Source organism: Nematolebias whitei, chromosome 14 (genome assembly GCF_014905685.2).
Source record: "Nematolebias whitei isolate Nwh7 chromosome 14, NemWhi1, whole genome shotgun sequence".
Lineage (NCBI taxonomy): Eukaryota > Metazoa > Chordata > Actinopteri > Cyprinodontiformes > Rivulidae > Nematolebias > Nematolebias whitei.
The window spans coordinates 14,150,211-14,167,794 of record NC_056511.1 but is presented as its reverse complement, the minus strand read 5'-3'; the positions used below and the strand labels follow the sequence as shown (position 1 = coordinate 14,167,794).

At 36.3% G+C, this 17,584-nt stretch overlaps 1 protein-coding gene across 1 annotated transcript in view; it reads right to left on the bottom strand.

Moving 5' to 3' along the window:
* LOC119420841 (rho GTPase-activating protein 26) overlaps positions 1-17,584 on the bottom strand; it is a 111,625-nt gene that overhangs the window by 69,734 nt on the left and 24,307 nt on the right. Inside the window, exon 2 of the mRNA XM_037688266.1 lies at positions 1,328-1,423. Coding sequence (XP_037544194.1) covers positions 1,328-1,423 — 96 coding nt within the window. The remainder of the gene's footprint in view (positions 1-1,327; positions 1,424-17,584) is intronic.

Here is a 17,584-nt window from a genome sequence, read left to right as displayed (position 1 = left end):
TATATATATACACACACAAACACATATACAGTAGACCTTCGTTACTTCACAGTTAATTTTTCACAGACTCGCTCTATCGCGGTTTATCTAAATAAGATTGGACATGACACACAATTGGCTGATTGATGGATGAGCCGCATGATCGGTATGGAATTTTTATTTAAAATAAATTATTTTAAATTATTTAGCACCTGTGTACAGCCCAAGCTGCAGAAGCTTCTTCATGCAGTGTGTCATATCTCCGCTGCAGAGCGGAGAAGTGGGCGTGGCCAAGAGGCTAACAGATAGCAGAGAGCAGCTGAGGCAGAGAGCTAAAATCATGACATTCTGTGCTCTTTTAGAGCATTTAGAGTTTAGAAACATTGTTTAGAATATTGCAAGAGTGTGGACAGGGTTTAACATGCCTTTATATAAATCTTTATATAAACACTAAAATAAACTACTACTTACTACTTGTACTATTATTCCTACTTTGTGGTTTTTCACTTATCGCGGGGCTTCAGGGTACATATCCCCTGAGATAAACAAAGGACTACTGTACTCACGTGATTGAGACGGTACAGGATGAAAAGGTAACGAAAAATAATAATACTTCGGACAGGCGCCGCCATTTTGTAGTTTTCTTTCAATAAGCGTACATTGTTTTGCCAGTCAAAAGAACTACTCTACCCAGAAGCCAACAGTGCTTCTGGCCACTGCTTTCTGCTAAAATGGAGAGAAAGTTTTGCAACACAAATTTACACTATCTATTAAGCTCACAGAACTGGCAGGAAAGTCACAAATAATCCTGAAGCTTCCTGAAGCTCAATTATCCACGTGCACAACAACCTGGATAGGGCGGTGGGCTTCGTAGCTGCAGGGTAGGTTTGCTGAACTGGAACCGAGCTGCTGGTCTGCAAAGCTGGTGAGTAAAATTTTACAGTACTGTGCAGTGCATATATGTATGTTGTTAAAAGTACGTAGGTTTAAGAGTTTATAGAACACTGCAAAGAGCCATGCAAGAGTGTGGGAAGGGTTCATATTATTATATAATATATATCTAAATACTAAAATCATTATAGTGTTCCTACTATCACAGTTGTGTGGAACGTAACTCCTGAGATAATCGAGGGACTACTGTATCTCAATATTTATTTATGTACATTCTAACCTCTTTTTGTCTAACAGATAAAACACCCTTGCTTCTACTCAAGCTGGCTTAAACCAAGTGCTGAAACTCCCGTTTTAATTCAGCAAGTATCCGTATCACTGCATTGTCCAGAGTCTATCTTTAGACAGTTCTATTCCGGTACACAAATGGATAAGATTTCATATCGATTACACTCACCTATACATATCTCATCATCTGTCTCAGCGTCTCCAATACATTGGAACTTGAAGTCATTGAGGGAGTCTGCAAACTTCCTCTTTGCCGTTGATACACCTGAGAGAAAGGAAAGACAAGACAACAAGCATCAGTGGTTAGTGTTATGTTCATCAAATATCTTTGTAATGCAATGGTTTTCACAGTAATACTTTCTAATCTTACTAGTGTACTTTTGTCTGTAAAAGCAGATGTTTCAAATACCAGAATCATGAAAAGCATTCTTTACTTGGTTTAAATGTTGGCTACCTTAATTTAGAATTAATAATATATGAGAATAATACTGTATTTATTATTTACTATTTTCTTTTGGAGTTACTTGAAATAATCATAAAGAGGATAAGCGAGTACATCCCCTGTGGTGTTATTGATGGTGGCCGACATCTATTTGTGCTGAAATGTGCAAAATGTTCCAATAAACTGAAGTCCCATTAGTCCAGAGATATAGTGAAAATCCTTGGACAGTTGAATGCCTTTCAAATAAAATATGAGGCGTGAAGAGCTCCAGTGGCTTCAGTTTGGCTTCACGGTAGAGTCAGCTTCACTACAGCATTTCCTGTTGCTGGGCTGTTTGAGGTCAGCCGCACATTCTAGCTTGGAGTAAAATAAGGGCAGGCTAACAAGGAAGGCTAAACACCCTACATATGAACCACAGGTTGCAGGGTACTCCCTGGAACCAAGATATGTGTGCCATCTTGACGAAAAGCTCAAAATGTTCAAGTAAAAATAAAATAATGAGCATTTTATATAGCTGTTTTGGGGATAATATCTGTTCTTTTACTTGTGTGGTCAAAGAAGAAAGGGAGAAGCTGTAAGGGGTAGCATTATGGTGTGGTCAAACTCAGAAGGGAAGTCCCATATTTCCAGAGGGAACGTGACAGAATCTACACAGAGTAAAAAAAATATATAAAAAAGCTATTAGTTTGTAGTCCTGGAGTGTTTTACAAAACGTATAGAAATTAAAAAGATTTATGGATGTAGTGCAAATGACACTGGAGTAAAGACATATAAAAAAGTTTCTCTCAGAGACAGATGGGAGTCAGGGAAAGGACAGTGTACAGAAAAGACAGTGAGTAATTGGCTGGGTTCAAGTGTACTACAGCTCTTCTGTGCAGGATTTGTGCAGCTTGCCAGTCTAAGAAATAAAACCCAGGCCTCAGCTTCTGAACAGACTGCCAGAAAAGGCAGACATGCTGCTGCCACACGGAAACACACATCACTTTTTCTCTACGTGACTGACTCAGAAAAGCTTTGTTGGAGGTCAATGAGCAATGAGTCAGAGTGGTTCTGTATCATCAAAATCTCTACAGCATTACAGAATTGAGACTTCACGCCAAGCCTCAAAAATAAGTTGTGCTTTTAACTTGTCTTAAAAAAAACCTGCACTTTGGTTTTTCCAGTTTTCTCATATTCTGTACCTTCTGGCAATTTTATCCACATTAATAGTACAAGTTGGCAACATAAATTGCAAATAAAACACAAGAAATGGTGTTTTATTTGGTAAAAACAAAAAAAAGAGGTTAGAATGTACAGAAATAAAAATGTATTTGATGATATTCCCTGAACATTTCCTATTTGGTTTCGTCAGGGTTCCCAGCATTTCATGAACACAAAATTCCCCAGAGTTTTTCTTGAGTAAATCCTGAGATTTCAGGAGATATTTCAGTCAAATGAAACACTCAGAATTTTGTGTTTTATGTTGCGGGCAGAGTCACATTCAGAGATCACAGCAAGTATACTATTCCAAAGAATTAATTATACTGTAAAACATCAAATATCAAAAAGCCACCAAAGCCCCATCAGTAAGGAAACATGTACTATGTACACAGTAGAAGCAGAACATGGACTCTATTATACTAGAATACTAGCACTAATACCTCTACACATCAAAATCTCTGAAAGATATTTATTTTAATAAGCACTTTTGCACACTGATCAAATTTATTGGGTTTTCCCATATTTTCAATGTTTTTCTAAAGTTCCCTGACTTTTCCCTGTTTGGAAAATGTGAAAGTGATTTTCCAGGTTTTCCCTGATTTTGAAAGTAGTTGGGAACCCAGTTAGTCTAAAGCCCTACGTTCAAGTTATATTGATACAGCAGGACTTTAAGATGCATAATGTGGCAAATTAGTCAATAAAGGACTGTCTATATATATTTTAAGCCAAGGCTGGATATTTCTACTGCTAATGAAAAGGAATGACTTGGTTGTAAGAAGAAAAACAATAGAAACAAACTGGGATTGTGTGTGTGTGTGTGTGCGTGCGTGCGTGCGTGCGTGTGTCTCATAGGAGCAATCTAATATTCAAGAATTAATAATAATAATTAATTATTAATAGAAGTATTTTTCAAATATGCTTTAAAAAAAACTGTTCCTCAATTGTTCCCACTATAATATAGAAAATGTATTCATTTTATTTTATCGTTTTTTCACTCATATTTAAACATTTTGGGTAATTTACTGGATTATATAAAATTTGGTGTCTAGTTTTATGACTGAAAAAACAAACAGCACATGCATTGTGATACAAAAGCTATTAAATCAAACAGTTACGGCAACCTGTTGTATGCCTTGAAATTATTAATTATACATCGCAGCACATACATTTGTCAGTTCCTTGACAGTAATTCCAACAAAATAACAGTAAGATGACATTTTACTTGCCGTGAATGCGCATTAACATTTCTAATGCTTACAGTAAAGTATGACTTTATCCCTCCCTGTTCAAAATGACAGGCTTGCATCACCTAAAATAAACTAACATGCCTGCTGTTGGGGTTAGCTTACTTGCCCTTAAAGAATGTTTCATTAGAAAAATACTGGCAAACCATTTCATGAGGTAATTTAACTTTTTAGTGAAATACATTTATCATGTGCAATAGCTCTCCCAATAGGCATCATGTTGATAGATGCTGGCAATGCTGACAAATTTGGACACACACGTGCACACATATCCATGTTAAAATACACACACATTACCCCAAAGCAGAACGCTTGGATCACTCAAACCGGGATTGCAAATCAAAACCACATTGTTGGCCGATACCTTTCTGTACAATTGTGCCAACTGAAATGGGTTACTATAAAACAGAGAAAGAATCGCACAGAAGAAGAACAATGTTCAGAGTAAAAAGGTCTGCTCAGAGATGCAGTAATCAGTAAAGCTTTACCATTTAAGGAAGTGATTTTTGTGTGGTAATGCACATGTTCACATTTTAAACGAGTTGACCAATAAGGGTGATATACGAGTGGTACACCAACCGAAGCAAAGTTATTCAAGGATTCAAAGAATCAAGGTTCTTTATTGTCATTGGCATCGCATGTGGTACATGAGGTGGAACAAAATTGTGTACACAGGGTCCCAGTTACATCCAACAATATTAAAAATATAAAGTGTAAAAAACAGTAAATAAGGATCTAAGATATACACTAAGATATACGCTAAACAAATGCTCAACGGTATGCTAAAAGATCTAAAATATTCGCTAGTCACTAATAGCACAAAAACAATACACCGAGCACGAACACGAGTCTGTATGAGCAGATGAGTACGAATGAATACAGCAGCATGAAATAAATCAGCAGCATGTGATCAGCAGCATGGATAGTCAGCTGCACATATCAACAATCAAGTATTATCGTAGATGTGAAAGATAAGGATCAAATATTGAAACTGACAGACTTAGTTATAACTTTTGTGTTTGTGATTTTCAGTAGGAAGTAAATTTTCATGACAAAAACATACAAAAAATACTCATTCCCAAATACCTGGTAGAAGTTCTGTCTTAGCTACTAAATACAGTAAGAGAAGATAGACAATGTTAAAAAAAATATAAAAAAAAAACTTTAAAAAGTCTTCAGTTAATTCAAAATGCTGCTGCCAGAGTCCTAACTCGAGTTAGTAGATCATCTCTCTCGTTTTAGCTTCTCTCCATGGCTCCCTATCAAATCCAGAATTGAATTCAAAATCTCACTTCTAACTTACAAAGCTCTCAACGACCTAGCTCCATCTTCTATTACAGATCTTATTGTTCCATATTTTCCTTACAGAGCACTTTGCTTTCAGACTGCAGGCTTATTTGTGGTTCCTAGAGTTTCCAAAAGCAAAAAGGGAGGAAGATCTTCAGTTATCAGGCTCCTTTTGTGGAACCAACTTCCAGTTTCTGTCCGTAAGGCTGACACATTGTCCAGTTATAAGACTGGGCTAAAGACTTCCCTTTTTAATAAATCCTATAGGTAGGGTAGGCTTGTTATGCTGCTTTAAGCTTAGACTACTGGAGGACAAAATGACCACATTTCTTAAAATGAATTGTTAAAAATTAATAGTTTTCATTTGATATTATTTATATCTTAACATGTGATTCTCCACCTGCCATTGTGTATCTGTTCCTCTTTCCTGTCCCCTCAAACCCAGCTGGTCGAAGCAGATGGCCGCTTGTCCTGAGCCTGGTTCTACTGGAGGTTTCTTCCTCATCTTGGAGTTTTTCTTTTCCACTGTTGCCTTCATGCTTGCTCAAGAAGAGAGTCTGTGATGAAGTTGAACTCAAAGCAGTCTGCTCCAGCTTACTTTTTATGGATATGAATGTTTCTGTACAGTGCCCTGAGATGATGTCTGTTGTGACTTGGTGCTATATAAATAAACTGAATTGAAATTAATTGAATTAATAACTTTAATACAAAAGACAACTAACCATGTGCTGTAAGCTGTTGTATTTTAGGCATAGTTAACAGCTGGCCCAGTTAAATACATAGTTCATGTGGAAAAACTTGAAGAAAAAACAAACTGAGTTGCAGTACTATATGTTTCCTTGCAGCATTCCATCTGTGGCGTTGCTGTGTGGGCTTGTTGTAAATGTGATAAAATCAACCAATGAATGGAAACTATTTGAAACATTTTGAATATGATAGAAATAATTTATTGTTTAAATTAAAAAAAAAATCTATTGGGAGCCATCAGGTGAAGGATGAATGGATGAAGCTTTGCAAACTGCTTTTCAATATTATTTCACGAGTGTGTGTTGGCGTCCTGTCAGAATGGACAGCAAAAGACGGGCAAAACTAAAAATAAGTGACCCTCATTGACACTGGTCTAAATGCATTTTTTTCTGACACTTGCAGGACAGAATTCCTGCCATGCCTTTGTCCTGCTACTTCCTTCAAAGCTCATGAAACTAGACAATGAAAGAAGTCCTAAGCAATCTAAAGCAAATAAAAAATGTTTATGCTTCTAAAGTTTAATAAGGACAGTAACCCATTTGGAACTACAAACCCTCCTTCCACTGCTTAGAAAGCAAAACACTTTTGGTGCATTAGGACTTAAGTGTTCTGTTAGAGGCTTGCAGTACTAAATAAGATTTTATCCACTAAAAAAATCTTGTGATGTCTCAAAATATGGTGACATTAGAGTACTTATAGTTTCCAGGAGAAAAAAAAAGAGTAAATAAAATGTAGCATTTCATGAAGGAATAGACTGAGTGTTGTGTTGCATGCTAAAGTGTGAAACAAAGACCTTGAATAAATAGGGATGACTTTCAGCTACTACCACACCAACATTTAGCCCGATATCTATAAAACTGACTGAGTTATAACCATTTTTGTGTTTGCTAAGTTCAGGTAGCCGTGGTGGTTTCTTGAATGGGGCTAATTCCAAATGTTAACCGGTTATGCTGATGATTCAGTGACTACTTTCTGATAGTTTCATTAAAGTTCTTGGGTTGGGGAGGACTATGGCCTCCGTCACACCATATTTCAAAACTGAAAGAGTTATAGACACTTTTGTGTTTGCTAATGTTGATAATCTGTAGCAGTCAATTTAAATTGGGTTGACTCCAAAAGCTAATCAGATGTAGATCCAATTATTACTTATTCGTCGTTTTAAAAAATAACTGTCCAATGGTTCATGACATATTTTGCTAATCAACACAAAAACTAACATCTATAAACATGGACACCTTACTTATTATTCGTACTAAAATAATGGGAAAAATTCTGTCACCACAGACAACACCATGCACATGTTCAGAACATGTTTTAACAATGACGTGTGAAGAACGGTGACCAATGTTGGAATGTGCCATCATCCTCAAAATCCCAGTGAAACAACCATGTACCACTGTAAGCTACACAAAAAGGCATCTGTAATTAACCACAACCTTCCAGCAGCACAACAGGCCGCTCTATGTGTTCACATACACAGTCAAAAGAATGAGCCAGTGTGATATCAACAGGATATCCAGCAGTAGCCTGAACTCTGGAGTTGCTTTGTTCCAAACACGTGAATAGAAACCTTATTCATCAAGTGGGACAAGTACATACACACAGTAACACACACACAGACACACACACAAACATGCATACTATTCATTTGAGGAGACAATGACAGATTTTAGTCTGTTCATCCTATTATTTACATGACCCAGAAGCCAAGAAAAGAATTTACAGACTCTTATTATATTTTGAAAAATTCCACTGACTACTATATTTTATCCTGAAAATAAAGAGTTAAACTTGGGAGAGGTTTTGTTTTAGGATATGAAAGGCATACTGTAATTTATGTTGTATTGCTGTTGTTCCAGAAAAAGTAACAACAATATTTTTATAGTGTTTGTTCGTGTGGACTCAGAGCGTGTTACATCATGGCGTTAAACATAATAAATATACAGTATTATTGTTTACAAAAACAAAAGTTTGTTTATTTGGGTAAAATATCGGTTGCTTAAAAGATTATATGTCATAATGCCATGGTTGCACATGTCAAAGCTCATACCTATTTAGGGAAGTGTAAACATTTGATTAAGTGTCAATTAATATTCAATATTGCATTAGTGTGCACCGTATGTTATACTTTGAATGAAAACATCCATTGATAGTTACTGCAGGATCCAGAGTTCTTGTACTTTTACACCCTTATAAAAGTAAAATCCTCAGTTTTACATTGATGAACTACTCAGATAATCATAACTTTTACTTATATGGAAACAGACCAAAAAAAAAAAAAGTTCTCCAGATGTTAAGTTATCGGGCCAACTCTTTCTCCATCTGACAGCCAATAAAATCTCTCTTTGTTGGATGTAGTTGTTGCTTTATTGAAATGTAACCATTAAGAGATTACATTATTTGCATGACTTGTGTGGTAGAAACTTAAATCTGTGAACAAAATAATTGTATTGACTTTTGCTACCGTTTATGGGAAAAAAAAAAAAAAAAAAGTTTCCTGAAGTAAAACTTACTCTGATGAAGACTTGGAAAAATAATCAAGGTGAGATTCAACTTGCATCAAGTTGATATTTGACCCATCTTATGTTTGAGTGAAATTATAAGACAAAAATATTTAGATAGATGCACTGATTACTACAACATGATGGAAACTCAACTCTGTTCACATTATAGGGAAAGAGGACGCTTGTTAGAGGTTCACAAGGAGAATATGTAACCAGTACCAAAAAGGTCTACGTTAGCTGTGGCCTCACATTTATTCAGTGTCTTCTAGCTCAGCTACGACAAAGTAAGAGTACTTGATTGAATGTTAAGTATAAACCTTGGTGTATGGACAGATTCTCCTGTGTAACAAAGCGTACAGGGTCAGTTATGCATTTAGCATAAAGGAAACTTTACCGTCACAGAAACAATAGGACACAAAAGCAGAGAAAGTGTCTGAGGGAGTGAAAAAACCAAGGAAGTGGACATAGCTTCTTTCCGGTGTTACCGTGGTAAGTGAAGGCCAAGAGGAAAAAGAGGTCAAAGGCCACTTTTCATGCATTCATTCTGCTACGTCAGCTTTATAGGAAGCTGACTGCATGGTTACACAATAACGCACAACGTGTACTGGGTTATATAACTTTTTCCAAAAGGAGTGCACATATTTTGTTTTTGTTGCACAACCATTTCAGATCCACCACTTTACCGCACCACAATCCATCGACACAGCTGGAGTAGCTCAATCAATGCCTAAATCTATACAATCTAAAATCTTTTCATGTCGTCCCTGTGCTGAATGAAATGACTAACCTCTTATGTCAATACAATGCTGAATAATGAGGAGAAAAAGGGGAAAACAGCATATATTTCATAAAACTACACTAAAATTTACTTTCCAAGAAATAAAGTGGATGTCTGAAAATTCATGTACTGTCAATTTTGTGGTATAAGTCGCAGTATTTTGCATAAATTAGCATGCCTGTGACTTATACAGCAAAGCGACGTATTTATGTTTTTTCCCCCCATATTTATAACCCAATTTTTGGCTGAGATCGGACGATTTCATTCATTCCGACATTGAAAATATTGAACACTAACATTTTCAGCCACTAGAGGGCCTTCAACTAATAAGACAAGCCAAGTGTCTCAATAGGTAAAAGTAGCTCTTAATGAGACACTTGGCTTGCCATACCAAGCCACCTTCGTCTTGCTCCGTAACTCCTGGAGCAAACGTCAAATCAGCTGCATTTCGCTGTGCCACCCAGGTGAAATGCAGCTGATTTGACTGTCAAAGTGTGTTTATTAAGGAAAAGTTCAAGTGAGACACATCTTTACTATAATGTTGAACAAACAAATAATTGTTTTTAGGTGTTTATCTTGTTAAATTTCAAAGAAATGCATAGCAAGTCGTCCCATTGCATGCTCCTGCTTCCGCGTATCGGCTTTTGAAATACAGCCAATTTCACCGTCAAAGTGCTTTTATTAAGGAAAAGTTCAACAGAGACACATCTTTGCTACAATTTTGAGCAAACAAATAATTGTTTTTAAGTGTTAATCTTATTAAATTCTTGATAAAGTCCTCCTGCGCATGCTCCCGCGGCTGCCATTGGGCAGCCAATCGATTTTTGGCACAACACTGGCCCACGTTTCCGGGTTGTCAGCGGTGATGCATAACAAACACGACGTGTCAGCGATGACGCATAATAGATGCGACTTATAGGGTGAAGCGACATTTGTTTTTTTTAACACTTTATTAGACATATTTGGACTGATGCGGCTTATACGGCGGTGTGACGTGTACGGCGGCAAATACGGTAATCAAAAAAAGCTGCTGCCAAGATACAGACAGCCATCTCAGCAGACCCAAATCTATCAATGTTAATAATTGTTTCTTTTTTAAACTTTTTAAAGCCCAAGAAAGAAAGCAATTAAACAGGACTACCATTAATTTCAAATCATGGCTTTTAAAATCTATATTAACTCAAACACTTTATCCACGTATAATGGAAAACTGCAACGGCACAGCTATAAATCTAATATGACTTTTATTCTGGGGTAAACTTCAATCCTTTAAAATCAATTCCAAAAAATTGTTTCATGGAAATGAATATGCTTGGTTGACATGTCCAACCTACTGGTTTTCAAACGGTTTCTGTTTAATATTATAAATGTCTTGTCTTTTTGGGGTCCACCAGCAGTAGTATCATAAAAGTGTGCATCAAAAACACCAATAGAATGTGGAAAAAAGCTGCACAGCATTGAAATCATGATGGTGAATTCAACAAACACACTGGTCCAACTAAGTGTCCCACATTTGTAACCGATTAAAACAAAGCTAACATGTGCCAACACACGACACAGCGAGAGTTGACAAAGCAGACCCAGCTTATGAACACTTACACTGGAAGCGTTCCCTTTGTTCCTCTCAGCAGATGCCTTTCATCACAGCTGAATGTGTCAGAGCAGTGTTTGTCTCAGGGGACATATCTGTGTGCATGTACTCCTGTACAAACCCAGCAAACAGATTAGTTTTATTCTATCATACACCTAATACATCTAAACTGTCAAAAACAAACAAAAACTAAACATGCTACTTTATTTTCCCACATGAAATAGACCTTCTGATGAGAAGTTCAAAATAAAATCTTCTGAACCAAAGAAAGTCCAGTTGCTCCTTAATCCAGCAATGAGCATTTATTCATGCTCGATAACAACCAACTTGCCCATCCCAGGCAGGAATCAGATGGAAGAAATTAACAAGATTTAAAGAAGGAGATGGGGGGGGGGGAAGGATGAAATCATCTTTAAGAAACGTTCTATTCTCATAGAGGTTGTAAAGTCAGGGGAGTGCTGCTCTTGTTTATCGTGGCTTTTCTTTGTCCTGTAATAGCACAATGCTCATCAGAAACTAGCTGAATGGTGGTCAGAGGCCAAAACCACGAACAATAGATAAATAAAGCCTGGGAACAAAAAGAAGCTAACAATGACAAACAAAAGTCCAAACAAGAATGAACTGAGTTAGACAGTGAAGTGGGGGCAGGACAGAATTTGGAGAAACTGAGGGAAAAGGAAGCAAGGGAACTCTGAAGTGAAGAAACGTGAACCGTTTCTTTATGAAGTATGGAGTCAGAAGACATGTTTTAAAACTGATGCTTATGTAAAACAAAGGAAAAATCTACAGAAGTTCATTTCACAAGTAAAAGCAGCTCCATGTTTGTTATATAAGAGCATCTGCATCAGCTGTGTCACACACACGACTGTCGTTCAAACCCTGACGCAACTGAAAGCTTTGAGTTTTTGCATTGTTGCCATTTTCGAGCTTAAAGTAAGAATAAGACAAACAAAAACTTTTGTTAATCATCATATTAAGCTCTTATACCTGCATGTTTTCATCAAAGTTTCAACATAAAAATGACTTAACTTTAGGACGCAAATACCATTTTACTGATGTAAAATACAAATTCTACACTAGAGAGATTGCATTTCCTGCAAAAATGCAGTGTGAATGCTTATTGCTGAAGAACTTGCTGAAAAACAGCTGAAATTAACTAAGACATGCTGAAATGTAGATTAAATGGAAGAACAAACCTAAATACGCAGAGGAAAGCAGAAAGAACACATATTTGCTAAAATAGGTTTAAATAAGCAGAAATTGGCACAAAAATTAAGTAGCTCAAAAAAAGCTGAAATTAGCAACAACAACAAAAAAAGACTGAAAAGTAGCTGAAAGGCAAAAAGAAGTTTAAACTACCAGAAGGAAGGAAAGAGCTGAAATTTGCAAAAAAAAAAAAAAGTGGAATTGGCTGAAAAAGCTAAATTAGCATAAAAGAGCTAAACATTAGCTGAAATTGCAGAAACGAGCATAATTAAACTGAAAGGAGCATAACAAGCTGAAATTAACATAAGGAAATTAATTAGGCTGAAAAATGCAGAAATTATCATGAACAACTTCAATTTATCTGAAAACGGTTGAAATTAGCTAAAAAAATACTCAAAAAAAGATAGCTGAAACAGAAGAACTAGTTTACATTAGCAGATCAAGGTAGAAAGAACACGTTTGCCCAATTAGGCTCAAAGAAGCAGAAATTAGTACAAAAAAGCAGAAATGATCTGAAAAAAGTTGGAAAAAAAAAAACACCAGCTGAAATGTTGCTAAAAATGCAGAAATATGCTTAAATTATAAAAGGAAGTAGAGAGAGCACTTTTTGCTGAATTAGGCTGAATTTTTTTTAATGAGTGCAAAAAATGTGGAATTAGTTGAATAAAATAAAATTGGTATAAAACTGCTCAATAGCAGCTGAAAATAGTAGAAAAATGCTGAAACTTGCAGAAATAAGCTGAAAGGCGCATAATGTAAAATTAGCAGAACAAAGTTAGGAACACAAAAATATTGTAGTTAGCAGAAATAATCTGAAAGGAGCACAAAACAGCTGAAAAAAAATGCTGAAAATAGCTGAAAAAAATTAATTTGTACAAGGAAATCGAAATAAATTGAACCAGAACAAAATGTAAAAAGAGCAGTAAAAGGTTATAAACAGAAATAAAGATTTGAAGGATGTAAAATAAGCTCAATTCATTTTTTATGAGAAAAAAATGGCAGAAAAGGCTAAATATTTCAAAAAGTAAAGGTGCACCAATACCAAACGTCACAGCAGGATTATCCTGAAAGAGCTGAACATTTTGATATATGATCTGTTGAAATAGCTTGAAAACTGCGGGATGAGAATGGCGCCAAAAAACGTACAGAAGAAAAATTGATCACAGTTGTGTGAATGCTTCATAAACGTTCACACAGTTGGACTCTAACACAGGATCATCAAACATACTGGCAATCTCGATGCCTCTATATCATTTTGTCTAATATTTGGAAGTCACAGAGTTGCTGGGTGAACTGGTGGAAAAAGAAAAGAGAAAGCACTGTACATCACTAAGGCTTTCACTCTCTGTCACCTCGCCACATAGCTGTTGTGTCCTAGCAACATGGACAAAAAAACAGACCATGACTGTGAAAACAGTTTGTCTGTTCCTGCTTTTCATCATATTTAACAGCATCTCCTACTTTATTCGTTCAGCTTTTTTTGGCATATTGCTTTTATTTTTACCTCCCGTTGTTTGGTGAATGTTGTTTATCATTTTGTTTTTTGCTCGGTCACTCTCTCCCCCACATACCGGCTTGTGACTCCCCGTCAACCTTGTTCGCCTGCTCTTGTTTTGGCACTGCCAACCACGTCTGCTGCCGACACAGCAAATAGACAACCGGAGAGGTTTCCCTCACTTTTTTTTTTTTTTTTTAAGAATATTTGTGGGGTGAAATCCTCCTCAGACCGCTGGCTGCCTCTGAAAAAAAATCAGCAGGAATTCTGGACAATCTGACCTGGAATCCTGCTAGAAAACACACGGCCATAAAATGCCCAGCTCTGGCTTAAACTGACCTTGTAATTTAAAGGAAATCACCAAGTGCACGGCCAGTTTTATGCCATGTTTCTGAAGTGAGAAAAACACAGACACCACAAGTATCTGTCTCTCCAGTAGTATTTGCCCGGAAGTGTTTTGCAACAGTTCCAGGGATTTATATCTAAAATGTGCTTATAGTTAAAGACTAAAACATTGATTATTCAATTATGCTTTGTGGGTTAAACATGATATTTTTTCTCATAGGTTTCAATACTAAATTTAATTACAACATTTATATAAAAGACTTTCTGCCTCTGCACATAATCAAAGTTTTTCTATTTTAAAATGTGCATTTGACATATGCCACACTTTCTAATGTTTGACCAATCCTGATATGTAATCTGAAAATACTGGCCTTGGAGGACATCTGGGAGGTTAAAGCATTCTGGTATGAGTTCCACTGTGTCATTATTTTAGTGCATATCACATGTTTTGACATCTGTTTAGTTTTGTTTAAACATCCTTTTAGTATATTCTGCAACAATGTTTTATTTGGTTTTCTTAGCCAGCCTGCCCCATGTGGGCCTTGATGTAAAAATTGTTCAAGACCAGTATCAAGTTAGAGCTGATCTGGGAGCAGTTTGTCTTGCAAAACTTACAAAACCAAAAACTGGTTTGAGATTAGAAACTGATTACAAACAAGAAGTGGAGCTTTATTGAGTGTAAAGAAGCAAGAGTTGGTATTCTTGGTCTTTGGTTACAAAAGTTCAGGTCATGACCCCACCGTGAGTCATGAAACACAGAATGGGAGGGTCCTGAGATAACGTTAAAAAAAATTGTTAAAAAACAAAAAATGGTTGTAACTGTTAAATGTTTTGCCCTAATTGTTTGAGGAAGCAAAAACAGCTGTTACGCATTAAAAAAGAAATACAATAGTTGTAAAGGCTGGTTGTGATCTTAGTGTGTTCTTATTTAATTGACTTTCTAGTAAAGCTTGTTCACGTCAACCAGTTATAGTTAATGCTCACAAGTGTCCATCACTGTAATTTTGTGCAGCAGAAAGTAAAATACTTCGGATCACTGATCTAAATGTATAATAGTTCCTATTTATATAAACATTTGTTTGTTTAAATCATGATGTTTTTTTGAGGAAAAATAAAATTTACTGCATTTTTCAGCCTATAAGTCACGTTTTTTTTTTTCATAGTTTGCAGGCCTGCGACTTCTACGCTGAAGCAACGTATTTATGGGGTTTTTTTTCCCATATTGATGAACCAATTTTTGGTTGAGATATGACAGTTTTCATTCATTCTGACTGAAAATATTGAACACTACCATTTTTAGCCGCTAGATGGCACTAGAGTAGTATGGCATGCCGTTGTGTCATGTAATAGGTAAAAGTGGTTATTAATGACTCAATCAGCTTGCCACAGCCTGCCACCTTCATCTAGCTTGCCTGGATCAACTATCAAATCAGCTTCATTGCTTTGCGCCGCCCCGGCAATATGCAGCTAATTTGACCATTGAAGTGCATTTATTAAGTAAAAGTTCAACTGAGACAGACCTTTACTATAATTTCGAGCAAACATATAATTGTTTTTAGGTGGTTAGCTTGTTAAACTTTGAAGAAATGCACAGCGAGTCCTCTCGTGCACGTGCCTATTTCCACGTATCGGCTTTTGAAATACAGCTAATTTGACCGTCAAAGTGCATTCATTAAGGAAAAGTTAGACTGAGACACACCTTTGCTATAATTTTGAGCAACACATATTATTGTTTTTAATATTTAATCTTGTTAAAATCTTTTTGAAGTCCTCCTGTGCACGCTCCCGTGGCCGCCATTTGGCAGCCAATCGATTTTTGTCACACCACCAGCCCACATTTCCAGGTTGTCAACTGTGACGCGTAACAAACCCGTCAGCGGTGAAGCATAATAGATGCGACATATACGGCAAAGTGACCTATTTATGGATTTTTCCACTTTAAAAACATATTTGGACCGATGCGACTTATCGGGCGGTGCGACGTGTACGACGTAAAATACGGTTATTTGTTTTATGGACTTTCAATCATTCTTACAAAAAGACGTCAAGCTTATCTATGTTTTTCTCACTGTAAATGGTATCATTGCAGTATGCATCTATTTCACCTTGCTAACTTCCCTTGTAGTTAGGTAAATACTGTAATAAAAACGCTGAAAACATCACTTTAGAAAAACAGTGCAGTCTTCTAACATCTCCTCTAATGGCATTCCCTGATATGACACCCATGACCCAAGCATCCTCTTTAAAACAGGAAATGCACCATGATATACAACCTTCCCCTTACGCAGGACTCACAGGGAGTAGAGGAGATGACAGAAACACAACCTGGCAGTATGCATTCAGACAGAGAAGGATAAACAGAGTAAAAACAGTGACAGGAAAAAAAAAAAATCCAGGGAATGACGTATTCATTTTCCTTCTACCTAAAAAAACTGTGTTCCCAGTTGAGGTTATCATTGGAGCAAGACAAACCATTTGTCATTCTAACAAAAACAGAAGTTTTGTATAAATCAAACTGTGGCAATAATGCCAATTAAAGATTTCTTTTTATTATTTAATCAAAAAATGATCATAACTTTCTTACGTGATGAATTTATACAACTCAAATTACTAAAGTATTTGTGTGACTTTGAATGCAAACTGTTACGTCACAGGAAGAGAAAAGCCTTTACAATACAAGACCCATTGGTCACTCTTTGGACCAAACCAATGTGGCAGCAGTGGTGACAGGAAAACAAAAACACAGAAGAGAGGGTGGAGACCGCACTAACCAGATTAGTGCCAGTCTTCAAATAGTCTTTGTCCACTTCCTCTACTAGAGAAAACACAGCCATGACCTTTGGTCCAGACAGCGGCACAAACTTACTGAACGACACTGCCGTTATCTCTCCCTAAGAGTTCATCTGGGATCTTCTTATGTCAGATATTGGTGTATTATTGACAAATGGTTGATTGCTAAAATGCTTTCATTTTTGTGTTCTGGAATTGACACATTATGTAAGTTTATTTAAGACAAAAGGACTTTCTCAAGATTCAAGGTTCTTTATGGTCATTCGCATCGCATGTGGTACATGAGGTGGAATGAAATTGTGTACACAGGGTCCCAGTTACATCCACCAATAGCAAAAATATAAAGTGTAAAAAGAAACGGTAAATAAGGATCTAAGATATACACTATGGACACTCCAGAAAGTTCCAAAGTTCTGATATGGTGATACAGTCTATCAGCGGCACAATTCTGATAAGGCCACAAATGTCCTCTTTAATAAGAAATAAGCAGCATGAGATCAGCAACATGGATAGTCAGCAGCTAATCAGCAGCACATATCAACAATTAATTCTGTAAGTGTAACTGAGTTTTTATGTGCATAGTAAAAGTATAATTCTGAAACCAAATTACTACAATTATTACACAAAAATTACAAGTTTTTTCCATACTTGATTTTGCTTCAAGTTCATAATTTACTTCTGATTTTGCATGCAAACGAATAATTATATCTGTAATATAAACTGCTTCTCACTTAAGGATAGATCAATGAGATTATCGGCATATACATACAAATGAAAACAAATAAATTGCTGTAAAG